The 12394-nt window shown below is 42.2% G+C and overlaps 1 protein-coding gene across 1 annotated transcript; it reads right to left on the reverse strand.

Moving 5' to 3' along the window:
* Positions 1–5292: 5292 nt before the first annotated feature.
* Positions 5293–11583, reverse strand: LOC147632023 (putative fructokinase-7). Its single transcript, XM_086808603.1, has 7 exons — positions 11027–11583; positions 7146–7360; positions 6779–6991; positions 6428–6625; positions 6146–6283; positions 5874–5990; positions 5293–5751 (listed from the first exon to the last, which is right to left on the reverse strand). Exons 1-7 carry the CDS (start codon positions 11244–11246, stop codon positions 5617–5619), a joined length of 1236 nt encoding a protein of 411 aa, XP_086664729.1. The 5' UTR covers positions 11247–11583; the 3' UTR covers positions 5293–5616.
* Positions 11584–12394: the final 811 nt, after the last annotated feature.

A 12394-nucleotide genomic window follows, 5' to 3' on the forward strand; every position in this document is an offset into this window, starting at 1 on the left:
TATGCACAGAATTTGATCTTGAGGCATTAGGGTGGCAAGGCTATGTGGTGCATACAGGAGACATTGTTTGTCATCTTAGGTATCCGATGGGTGTGGATGTGGACCCCCAAGCACTTCTTGCTTGGATTTCTACTCGAATCTCGGATAAATTTGTGTATTGGAAAGCTCAAGGGTGGCCTATGCACGTGAGGGTTAAGGTAGCTCAGGTTATTATGCTTAGCATGATTTCCTATTTTTTGCCTTTGCTACCTTGGACGCACAAATCTCTTCTTCGTTTGGTTGCTCCCATTCAGTTTATGCTGTGGAAGAGGTAAGGAAATATTATGGGTCAAACATGGATAGCTTGGAATCACATTACGACGCCCAAAAGAATGGGTGGGGCTACTTTACTGGATGTCCGCTTGCATATGGTGGCGCGTAGGTGGGCGCTTTTTCAGGATATGTGTTTGCAGGAGTAGCCTTGGGTATTCATGGCTCGTGACTTGATTGAGTTGGAGGGATTGTCACATGGACGGACACGTGTGCAGGCTTCATGGTGGGACATTGTGAATGCGGCTCATCCTGTCCGTATTTGCTCATCTCACATTTTATCGCATATTCTCCTTTCTTGGCAGCATGAAGTTCTACTATTGGCTCGGTGGGATCCTAGTCATGAAAGACTACTTTTGAACTCTTTGCAGTTCGAAACATTTGTGGAGTCGCATGTCATTGTTTGGCCAAACAGAGATGCTTCACGCATACGATTCAACCGCATGGTCAAGTTAGGCTTGGTTAGAATCCGAGATGCTGTGATACCTGGTCGTGAACAGGCCATATTCATTTCGTCGTATTCGGCAACACTTTAGGGTTCCTCGGACATTTCAACCACTATGGGTTGACATCATGCATGCAGTTGAGCCTTTTACTCCATTGCCTCGGCCATCTGCAGATCAGCCTTGGCTTGATTGGGCACTATGTGAATCTGGTGACTTGATATCACTTTCAGCTAACCAGGTCTATCATAAGCTCGTATCAGAGAAAGATTGGGTTTCAGCCAAGGCCAATAAGGTGTGGGGATTGCACAAGTCTAAATCATGGTGGCAGAAAACTCTTATGCATGGTTGGCAGTCTAAACTCCCTTACAAAGGTAAGGTTTTCATTTGGAGGATGTTGGTGGGAAGGTTACCTACACGGGATCAGCTCAGCCGTCGTAAAATTACATTGGCCTCTTGCTTCTTCTGCACGACATGCACTGAAATAGTTATGCATCTGTTCATGAGTTGTCCAATGGCCCGTTAGATTTGGTCTTTTGTCTCTCGCGTTTGGGAGGCAGTAGAGAGGTCTGCTGTTTCAGCTCATCAGTGGATATTTGGGATTTGTCCTCAAGTCATTACTTCGGACAGTCACACCTTGTGATATTCCATTTCCTTAGATGGACAGGACTTTGGCATATTTGGACTACACGGAATGGGTTCATCTTTGATTCCTTGTCTGGAATACATGGGCAGATTCTACGTATCCACGCTTTGCTGCTTTGGCAGTTTTCTTCTCTTCTCTTAGCTCAGCTACTACTGGATGCAGATGTTATTTTGTTATGGTCTACGGTAGCTCCGCTGGCTCATCTTTGATGCTTTTATCTGGGATGCTTATTTGGCTAGGAGGCTTTCTTATTAGTGTACAGGTTTGCATGGTCATGATCCTTTGGAGGATCTTTTGTGGGGGTTTTTTTGGGGCCATAGGTTTTGTGTGAGCCATGTGGCTGATGTACATTTTTACATATAATATAAAACACCATTTCACGAAAAAAAAAAAGAGAGAGAGAGAGAGAGCGCTTCTATGTGTGGGAGAGTGTAAGAAGAGAGAGGGAGTGTGTGCATGTGTGTGTGTGTGTGTGTGTCTGTGTGTGTGTGAGAGAGAGAGAGAGAGAGCGAGAGAGAGAGAGAGAGGTGTGTATATGTGTGTGCATGTGAGAGAGAGAGACAGAGTTTCAACATTTGAGAGTGTGTGTACGTGACAAAGAGAGGGAGAGGGTCATGTGCATGTGCATGTGCGTGTGTGTGTGTGTGTGTGTGTGTGTGTGAGAGAGAGAGAGAGAGAGAGAGAAAGAGAGATGGTTGTAGAGAGAGAATAGTTCTTTTCTAGAACCGCGCAGCAATGCGCGGGTGCAATACTAGTATACCCAATGCCCAACCACTTATACGGGGCAATCTCATCCACGTGGAGCTGCTTTGACAGCGCTACGGCAAGCTCCACGACCATGCTTGCACTCGACCCACCACCGACAGCCAGTTTGTCCTTCTTGCCTGCGCCGCCAGCGATGGCCTCCACCACCACCCGCCCGCCAGCCTTTTCTAGGATGATAAGAATTAAGATGTGGGTAAAACCATGAGAGATCCCTAAGTGGAAATGTGCATGTAATGGAAAACTCATCTTTGTACAATTTTTTTAAACTCTTCTTCTTGTTTGTACATAAGAATGTATGCTTAATTTGATAATGAATTATGGATGTTTTGGGAGTAGCATATGGATTACAGTTTGTGTTCACAAGATTCCTCAAAGCTCAAAATGATAATCTCAAGTTTTAGGATTTTTGAGATACATAGATCTAGATAAATATGGAAAGCACAAGAGAAATATTGTGAAAGATGTAAAGCATACAAAAGAAATATTATGAAAAGTGTAAAGCATACAAAAGAAATATTGTGAAAGATGTAAAGCATACAAAAGAAATATTATGAAAGTTATTAAATTGCTGTTACTTTGCATTCTATTCTTCTGGCTTGGCACGATTATTTTGCCTTGGTCTTAGTGGTATTCCAATTTCAACCTTTTTTCGTTTTTCAATTGCCTCCCATGTTTGTAGGGCTTTGTTCCAATTTCGGCCTTGCTTGGTTTTTCAATTGCCTCCCTTGTTTAGTCCACATAGATTGCCTTCTGTAACCTTCAAACCTTGCTTTTAGAATCAAGAAAAACCATGGTGCCTAGTACACATAAGCCTTCTTTATCAAGATTCTCGATGAGTAAGGAAAATTTTACATTCATTTGGTAGAGAGGCTTTCCCTCTATGCTACCCTCCGTCAGAATGCAAGGAAGCCTATGTCGTAAGTGGAGATCGTGTTTACTTTGGTGATTTCCTTGTTACATGACAAAGACGAATACCACATCTTGGCTCACTAATCTTTTTCCCAAGGGTCATAGAGCCTATATTTCTTTAACTCCATGCTATAACACAAGAAGGTGCATTTTTTTTCTTTTTGCATCTAATTTGTTTCTATGAGCATCTAGAACATGGACATAACGTTCACACCCAAAAACTCTCAAGTATATAACTAAAGGTTTCTTACCAGAGTAAAAACCCTTTGATTGTTTTGTTGTACTCTTGTTTAGAATTTAAATAAGCATGTTAATTACTTCAACCCAAAAGGATTTACAAATATTCTTTTCCATTGAGCATACTTGCTATTTTAATAATACCACAACTCTTGCACTCTACCCGACACAATTTTTCTGCAAAGTGTACGTAATAGTGAGATGTTGCTTAATACCTCTTTTGTTACAAAAAGCCAAGACATGAATTCTCCTCCATGATCTATCTTGCACGACACCACTTTTTTTTTTTGCAAAGTCCGTGATCTATCTTGCACAACACCACTTTTTTTTTGCAAAGTATAAGTAATACTGAGATGTTGCCTCAATTTGGTTTGTCTTAATTTAAACTTATAATAGCCATCCTTACTTTCTTTTAAAGCTTGAAACTTTTTCTTTGAAAAAGGCACCCAAATGTTCTTATTATAGTCGTTAATTAAAGTGGAAAAAAAAGGAAGAACCTCCAAGTGTAATTGTTTTCATCTTTGCATAGAGATCAATGTGCATGAGCTCATCAAGAGATGCCTTGCCCCAAAGAACTAACCTCTTTGCAAGGGTTTCTAGTGTTGTTACTTACCCATTATGAAAGCTTCACATACATCAAAAATCAACGGTTACATTACCGTTATATCTTTGGAAGAGCCTTGAAGCTTTGATGTCATCATGTGTTTTTGTTTGGGGAATGAAGTCTAAAAATAATAGAATAGTATCTTCCTCTCTTAATGAAAGCATGTTGAAGGGATACTAAAGGCTTAATGTAAGGTAGTCAGCACCTCAATAGTTTTCTATAAGTTGTCACTACTATAATAGTTTCTTTAAGTCGTCCATCAAAGACGCCTCAATAGTTTTCTATAAGTTGTCCATCAAAGACACTACTATAATGGTGGATTAATCATTGTCTTGAAGACTCATGGAAAGCCTAATCTAGAAATCATATATTACGATATCTAGAAATCAACGTCATTGTTGTTGTATTGGGTGTCCTCAAATAAGTCTCTAAAGAACTATTTGTTGGGCACAATTTTGTCTTCAAAATTACACCAAAGGATGCAGTTTGGAGCGAAGGAGAATGTGTAGATGTGTTCAAGGATGTGTAAGAGGGGGCAGGGGCATGGGCATGGGCATGGGCCAAAAGATAAGGCAGATAAGGCAATGTGAAAGGGCCAGGGGGCATGGGCATTGTGAAAGGGCCAAGAGGCCAAGAGCAAACCAAGTTGGGCGAGGGAAAAGGGAAAGAATTTAAAACCAAAAATTAACCCGTCGACCGCCTAGCAGGATTGTCAACCCTCCCTGAAAATCAGATTTACCTTGAAACTAAACTTTGACTCATTTTTCAGCATTTCAAATTTACATAGTTTTCACTACATTTTAGACATAAAGTCTTTCAAAGCAATCGTTGCAAGGTGAAATTAAATAAAGACTGGATTAAATTAGAACTTGCTCAAAACCCACTAGTAAGTAGACCTGGTCATCACATTCTTAATGTGCATAAAATTTTAGACAAACGAGATTATTACACAAAGACACTACCACTACAAACATCAAATAATTACCCCAATTATATCCAACAACATGGCATAAAGCATAAAGAGTAGATAGATAGATAGATAGATGATGGGCTGTGGGTTATAAACCATGTATTTAGGTTTCGGGGTTCAACTCATGCCCCCTTCTGGGCTGCGTGGTGTCGTAGCCCCTTGCACAAGCGTGGGCACAGACTGTATATAGACAGATTTCAACCAGCAATAAGAGGAAAAGATGTGCCAAATTATATAGCAATAACATAACATGAACACATCGAAAAGTGCGAGCAGGCCTGCACGCACACACAAAGAACATGAACACTCTGAAAAGTGCAAGCACACATACACATACACAGAAGGGGGAGAGAGAGAGAGAGAGAGAGGATTGGGGAGTGGTGTCCTCTGGGGGCCCAAATATGGAATGTTAACTGGAAAAAAATCCTTGTCACTTCCTTGTAGAGACAAACAAACCCCATCCAACACAATCAATAACCTAACTACCGGCCAAGAGCCACAGTCATTCCTAAAAGGAAAAAAATACAAGAAACCAGAACTTTAAAGCCGATTCCAAAAACATCCCAGTGTATCCTGCTCTGCAAGTGGGCGCACCTTATTTCACCAGGCCCGAGCGTACCCACCAAAAAGTAAAAGCCAGTATGTAATGTAGCTTCAATTCAGACCTTGTCTTATTCTCTTTGGACACACAACCATCCTTTTACATGGGCTACATACATCTCCATTATCAGGATTAAACCGGAACTTTGTTGATGACTTCCAACACTGCCCGCAGATCTGGCAAAGCCGGAATGGCACCCCTCTCAGTTGTCGCGATTGCACCACAGGCGTTGGCAAACTGCAATGCCCCTCTCAGTCTCGCCTCGTCCTGCAGAATGGATGATAAAAACAGAAGCAGGCTTAGTGCTTCTAATAAAGTTTACTAAGTACAATTAGGACTTCAACACACTTTCTGTAGATCTATCTTCTTGACATGCAGTGACTTCATACCTGTAACAAAGACAAATCCCGCACAAGCTGGCTGAGAACGCCAGCAACAAACGCATCCCCAGCGCCTGTTGTATCCACTGTCTCAACTTTCACCCCTTCCACTTTGCCACCAAATTCCTGAGTTCAACACATCATTCAATCGGATCATCAATTGTGTTGAAGAGCATTCATGGCCATACAAATCAAACCCCGGCACAAACGAGTGTGTAACCAGCTCCAACGGGAAGGAATCCACATTCAAAAATTCCATTGACAAAGTTACACAACACCACCTTTGTGTAGTATCTGCAACCAGCTTGCCCCTCCGTGACTAGAAGCAGCTTGAGATTCGGATGCATCAGCTTCCGGGCACATTCATCACTGTAAGGATCACCACCCTCTGTGAGGAAGCTTATCTCATCCTCACTGATCTGCAATCAAAAATGTCAATCACTCCTTGCACAGTGTCAAGACTTGAGTAACATCGGTTGATTTGGATGTGAACTGTAATAGCGCAATCAATGAATTCAATAATAAAAAGGAGAATTCACAACCACAACTGTCCTATTACTCACTTTAATTACATCAGCTTCATTCCAAATGCTCAGAATTCCTTGGCGTGCTGCTGCCGCTGATGGCCACAGAGGAAGCCTGAGATTCGGATCGTATGAAAGAAGAGCACCTGCCTTTCTTGCAATCTTCATTGCAGCCAAGTGTGCACTTTTGCAAGGGTCAGTTATGAGGCTGATAGACCCATAGTGAAATATCGTCGACTGCATGCATGCAAAGAGTATTTGTGCGTAAGCTACTCTCAAAAAATGAGCAACGCATTCACCCCCACCTCAAACCCCCCTCAAAACAAACCCGTCCATCCGCCACCACCACCCTCCCATTCATCAAAGAAGCTGCAAATAAGGTGCCCAGACCTTTTGAATAAGGCTGACGTTAAGCTCACTCTCATGCAGTAGCATGTCCGCACTTGGATTTCGGAAAAACATGAACTCCCGCTCACCATCCGATCTAAGTGTAACAAACGCTAAAGCCGTCCGGGCTCCTTTATCAAACAGCATTCCTCCATCTTCCACATTATTTTGCTTAAGAATGTCAGCTAGCATGTAGCCAAACTCATCGTCTCCAACCTGCCCCGGAGTCACAAAAATTCACCCCCGTCACGGGGAAAAACCTTGAAAGAAAAGCACTGATACATAAAAGATAGTAAACACATCACGTGATTGCATACGACGGCCCAACAAAAGAGACATCTGAAGAGCCTTGAGTTGTCAGGATAAGAACCTTCCCCACAAAAGCTGATCTGCCACCGAGCCGCGCAATGCCGACTGCTACGTTTGCAGGTGCGCCTCCCGGGGCTTTCTTAAAAGCTGGTGCATCGGCCAAGGACAGTCCAGAAACAGTCGGTACAAAGTCTATGAGCATTTCTCCAAAACAAATCACTAGCGGCACATCCGCCGGTGCACCATTGTCCTCTGAAGATGCTGCTCTGATAAAGGCTGTAGGGGGAAAGTAATCGAAATCGATTTAAACAAGCAACAAAACCCAAATGAGATTACATCACAAAACAAAAAAAGCATTTTATATTTCGAGTTAAAAAGACTCGTGCTTAATTTTCTATTCCATACAGTGCACATGCACCATATTATACATTCTAATTCATGCTCTTCAGCTGGATGTGTCCTACTTCATACTTCAACTTGATTGTGAAACTACACCAGCTAGGTGTGAATGTCCTTCGGCACCGTCTCGTCGCACGTCACACTTAATATGTAAAAGCCACATTGCACATAACAACTAAATGATACATCATTGCACAAGATAATCTGCAAAAGAGACAAGCACTGCACAGTACACCACCACTGGGGCCACGAACGGGCCGACCCCACCCCCCCCCTCAATACTGAAGTATATTATTGGAGTATTTAAATTTGTACACAGTTCCAATGGCTTGCCAGCCAGGTGATCCAATGCAATGTGCAGTATGAAAGCATATTACCCAAACAAAGTAGTAGTCGATGTCAGACTCGTCGAAAGAGTCAAAATAACCATTCTCATAGACCTGGAATGGAGTGGACACGTAACTGCCAACGTTCCGAGACCACGCACAAACAAGCACTCTCATACTAGGGCCTGGCTCACTCAGCTCACAGAGAATAGAGTATTGATCCCCATAACACAAGTACACAAACAGGTACTTGTACTGTTGCAAGTACACACAGGTTTCAGCATGTACTTGCAGGTATAGATAGGGTTTCAGCTTGTACTTGCAAGTACAGTTAGGGTTTCAGCTCACAGAGAATGGAGTATTGATCCCCATAACACAAGTACACAAACAGGTACTTGTACTGTTGCAAGTACACACAGGTTTCAGCATGTACTTGCAGGTACAGATAGGGTTTCAGCTTGTACTTGCAAGTACAGTTAGGGTTTCAGCATGTACATTAGGTACATAGCAAGTACACAAGTACAATAGGTAGGTACAGCAAGTACACAGGTACAATAGCTAAGGGGAAATCCTGTGTGAGAGACAATCGACTTGCAGAAAGATAGCAAGGGAGAGATGCGCCAGCTGCAATAATGTGAGATAAATGAGAGAGAGAGAGAGAGAGAAAAGTAGTCATGGGAGAGATTAGTGGAAGGGGGTGAAGGGTCCATTGTTTATAGGACACATGGCACCCCCCCATAATGAAGGTGGGCACCTCTATAAGGTGCCCCCTCATTAAAGAGTCCCCCACATGGGTTTTAACGGGATAAAAGGGTGCCCAAGGCTTGGACAGGCCAGACCTTGGTCCTTGGGTCCCGAGCACTGGCCAATGGCCACTGGCGGCTCTTCTATGATAGGCTCTTCTGGCTATGGCCGCACATACTTCCGCAATAGACTCACATGAAAGACATTGTGAATCCTCTAATGATCAGGCAACGCAAGCCGGAAAGAAACCCCATTGATTTGCTTGATCACCTTAAAAGGTCTGTAATACCTGGTAGAGAGCGTAAGGCATGCTCCCTCCTTTCCTGGCCTCTTACAGAATCTTGCTTTCTCAAATTTCGGCAATACCCAATCATTCTCTTTGATGTCCACCTCTCTTCTATGCTTGTCGGCAGCCCTCTTATGCTTATCCTGTGAATGAGCAATGGCTGTCCGCACTCGTGCAAATGCAACATCAAGAACTCTCACATACTCATCAACTACAAAGATCTCATCCCTAGTGTGTAGGATGGGCAGTAATATCACTTTGCCATAAACAATCTCAAGCGGGGCCTTTCCCATGTTGTATGCAAACTCTACTTGCCCAAAAGGTTTAGCATGTTGTCACCATTTGGTCCTTTTACCAGTCTTGACCAGTGTTTCACACACTCACCGGAGCCAACATGTGAATGGGGATTTTCCACATAAGAAAGCTGAAGCATTTACTTGTATTTTGTGTGTGTGTGTGTGTGTGAGAGAGAGAGAGAGAGAGCACACACACATGGATATATGTATTATATATACATTCTAAATTCATATGGTGTCAATGTAGCTGATAGAATTACCAAGGCTTTGTGAGCAGATTTTGGAGTAATGCCCAGAAGATGACCAGGTTTAAAGCACCATGTAAATATTAGATAGCATCCACTTTTAAGTTACAAGATGAGTGCCTGGGTATTGCTCGACATCACTAAGCACTGACTTGAACAAGTCAGAAGGACAACCAACCATGGTCTTTTCACGAGTTTCAGGCCTACCGAGGTAATCTGGAGCTTCAATTACCAAAGAGTTGGACAATGCTACATAGATTTCACGTTCTTTCTTGTGTTGGCGTATGGTAAGTCCCTAATCATTAATGCCATACAAGTCATGCTTTTCCATCTGTACACCGGATGCTTGCAAAGGTCCTAACTAGAGATGTATATGGCTGGCCGTTAAGGTGTGTAGATAGCAGATGGTTGCCTGTGCCTAAATCATTCAGTGGCTTGAAGTAGAAAACTGCCCTTATCTACTGTCTCAACCGTACTGGCCCTCCCCCTTCTTTTAAAAGTGTTCAAGTGCAATTGTCTGCTATAAGTTACATGATTCCAGCACTCTGGGTGTTGCAGAAGGTACCCTTCTCTGCGCAATTGCCACATCACCTCAGAGAAAAAGCTCCTTGTAAGGAAAGATACTGTCTTCAATGAAAAAAAAAAGTCCTAGCTCTCTTACCCGACGTAGATAACCAACCCTGCTAGACAGCGAACCATCGGGAATTTGAAGAATGTTGGTTTGCATGAATTGCAACAAATGCTTCATACACCTTCTAAGACCTTCAAGCATATCGCAACTCACACCTTCGCACAAAGCTCACTACATCACCTAGGTCACCAATTACACAAATGCCAGATGTTGAAATGTGCATGAGCGTAAATAAAAAGGCCCACATTCTCTTTTGCAGAAAAAATGTAAATTCCACAGGATCATGTGTAATAAACCCCAAGAGAGAGATGGAGGCTCGGTATAGTCACCAGATGCACAATGGCATTGCCTAGTCAACCGGTACCTTGTCCTTTCAAGGGGTTTGAACTTTGGTCATCAGTCTCTCCGTTTGAATATGGAAAGCATATAAAGTTGGCCTCCAGAGTGAAGGACGGCAGCCTAAATGAGGTTCATGACAGCCCGAACCCATGTTACGATACCAAGCAATGTATTCAGATGCACAAAGCCCAGCGTCATGTGCAAATCTCAAACAAGATTGAACAAAGCACCCAGTCTAAGTAAGTAATATATGTGAAAATTTGCAATTTAGGCACTCAAAGCAAGTGCCACAGGCTAAGCTTTTCATGCTTCATACACCTTCTGAGCCTCACATCAGCAGCTCAATAGAAAAGCCAAACAAGTTGGGAAGAGTTTTAAGGACGAGATCTGTTGAAAAATCACATAACTAAGTAAACCATTTCATAAAAAATGCTACCAAAAACCTAAGATCTGACCCAACAAAGACAAGATCTGCCACTTGAAAGTGCACCGAACATAGAAAAAAGTAATACGCAGAAAGCAGAAAGCAGAAAGCATAAAAGCTCATCTGCAAGGGACAATAGCACCACTAGCCGGTGTTCTAAACAAGACCCTAGTCTTTTGCTTCCCTGAGTGAGATTAAGAGTAATTAGTGCAGGATTAGGGGATACTTAATGCAAAATATAAAGTGCGGTACCTTGTGTTCTCGACGAATTGACGATGTTTTGGGCGGGGCCTGATGGGTACTCATTTCTGCTCCTGCGGAAGCTGATCCTGGAGAAAAACGAAGTGTTTTTCATGGATTTTAGGGAGAAACGGTTGCTGGGTTTGGGCGGAGATGGAGAGCCGGAAGAAGAAAGACAAGGGGCTTGTGATGAAGGGGCGGCAAATTCAGAGCCTGAAACAGCCATTGCCATGTCTCTGAAGGTTCTCTTTGTCTCTTCTTGCGTACAGCTCGAGCGAAGCTCTGAAAAGGCAAGGGAAAAAAAGCACAAAGCGGGCAGTCTACATGAGAGGAGAAAAGCTGAGGAAAAAAGCACCCACTTGCGCTGTTAAGACCTCAGACATACGCCATAGCCAGGAAAGCTTAGAGCTCTGATGCTTGGAGAACGTGCGCAGTGAGCTAACAATACAAAAATGCAAATAAAATAGATCGAGGGGAGAAGGGCTTGTGATGAAGACGATGAAGAAGAAGAAGAAGCTGAGTTGGTAGATGAGGCCGAGATACAAAGACAATTTAACACTCCTCTCATTCTTTCACTAAAAATATAAACAAATATAATAGAAATGCACAATGCCCATTTGAAATTAAATATTTATTTAAAAGGTATATACTTCTCCTTCAAATTACATTTTGATAATTCAATACACTAAATTTTGTTGTCTACCTAAATGTCCTACACTTTCACTATATATATATATATATGTATATGCTTTTTTGGAAGCACTAAATTTCATTATACAAATTGCATAAACAATAATTAAATGCACTACATTTCATTACATTGTTTTTCCCATTATAATAATTAAATGCAGTGCTTTTTAAACCTTGGATTTAATGCTCAAATGTATTTCTTTTAGATTTTTCTCCAAAGCTTGAAATGCACTTCAACGTTTCTATAGTTGACAAGTTCTAGCTTACCCACAAATGACATGGGATAGATCAACCAGTTTCTAGAACACTCTCAAAGGAGTGTCTCAAAGGAGCCGAGTCAAAGGAGCATGCCACATGCATTGCATGTGTTTTTATCTTTTATTTTTCCACCCCCACAAACCACCTCTAGCTACCACCAAGCCCAAGCTCATATTTCATGGCGTTGCCATGAGGCCACACTCTTCATCCTAAAACATGAACCAACCCATCTCACCTCAATTTGACTTACGTCACACCTATATGCACAATGAGGTCATCAGCTATTCATGGGTGAGATCTACTCAAATGAGATGTGGAGGGCAACTCACATTTTGTGGATCTTGCATGAACTATATGAAGGACTTTTCTGTGATACACACTAAGGTGTTAAAAGAGTTTCTTGAAAAAAAAAACAAGTTTCAATAAAAGAAA

Source organism: Cibotium barometz, chromosome 14, assembly GCF_041138505.1.
Source record: "Cibotium barometz isolate CiBa-2024 chromosome 14, ASM4113850v1, whole genome shotgun sequence".
NCBI lineage: Eukaryota > Viridiplantae > Streptophyta > Polypodiopsida > Cyatheales > Cibotiaceae > Cibotium > Cibotium barometz.

Bases quoted from the DNA above. Each gene is read 5' to 3' on its own strand.
- LOC147632023 (XM_086808603.1), bottom strand. From the start codon at position 11,246: ATGGCAATGGCTGTTTCAGGCTCTGAATTTGCCGCCCCTTCATCACAA. The intron at 7,361-11,026 runs GTACCGCACTTT...TTCCCCCTACAG, and splicing joins CAATTCGTCGAGAACACAAG to CCTTTATCAGAGCAGCATCT. The intron at 6,992-7,145 runs GTTCTTATCCTG...ACTCCGGGGCAG, and splicing joins GATCAGCTTTTGTGGGGAAG to GTTGGAGACGATGAGTTTGG.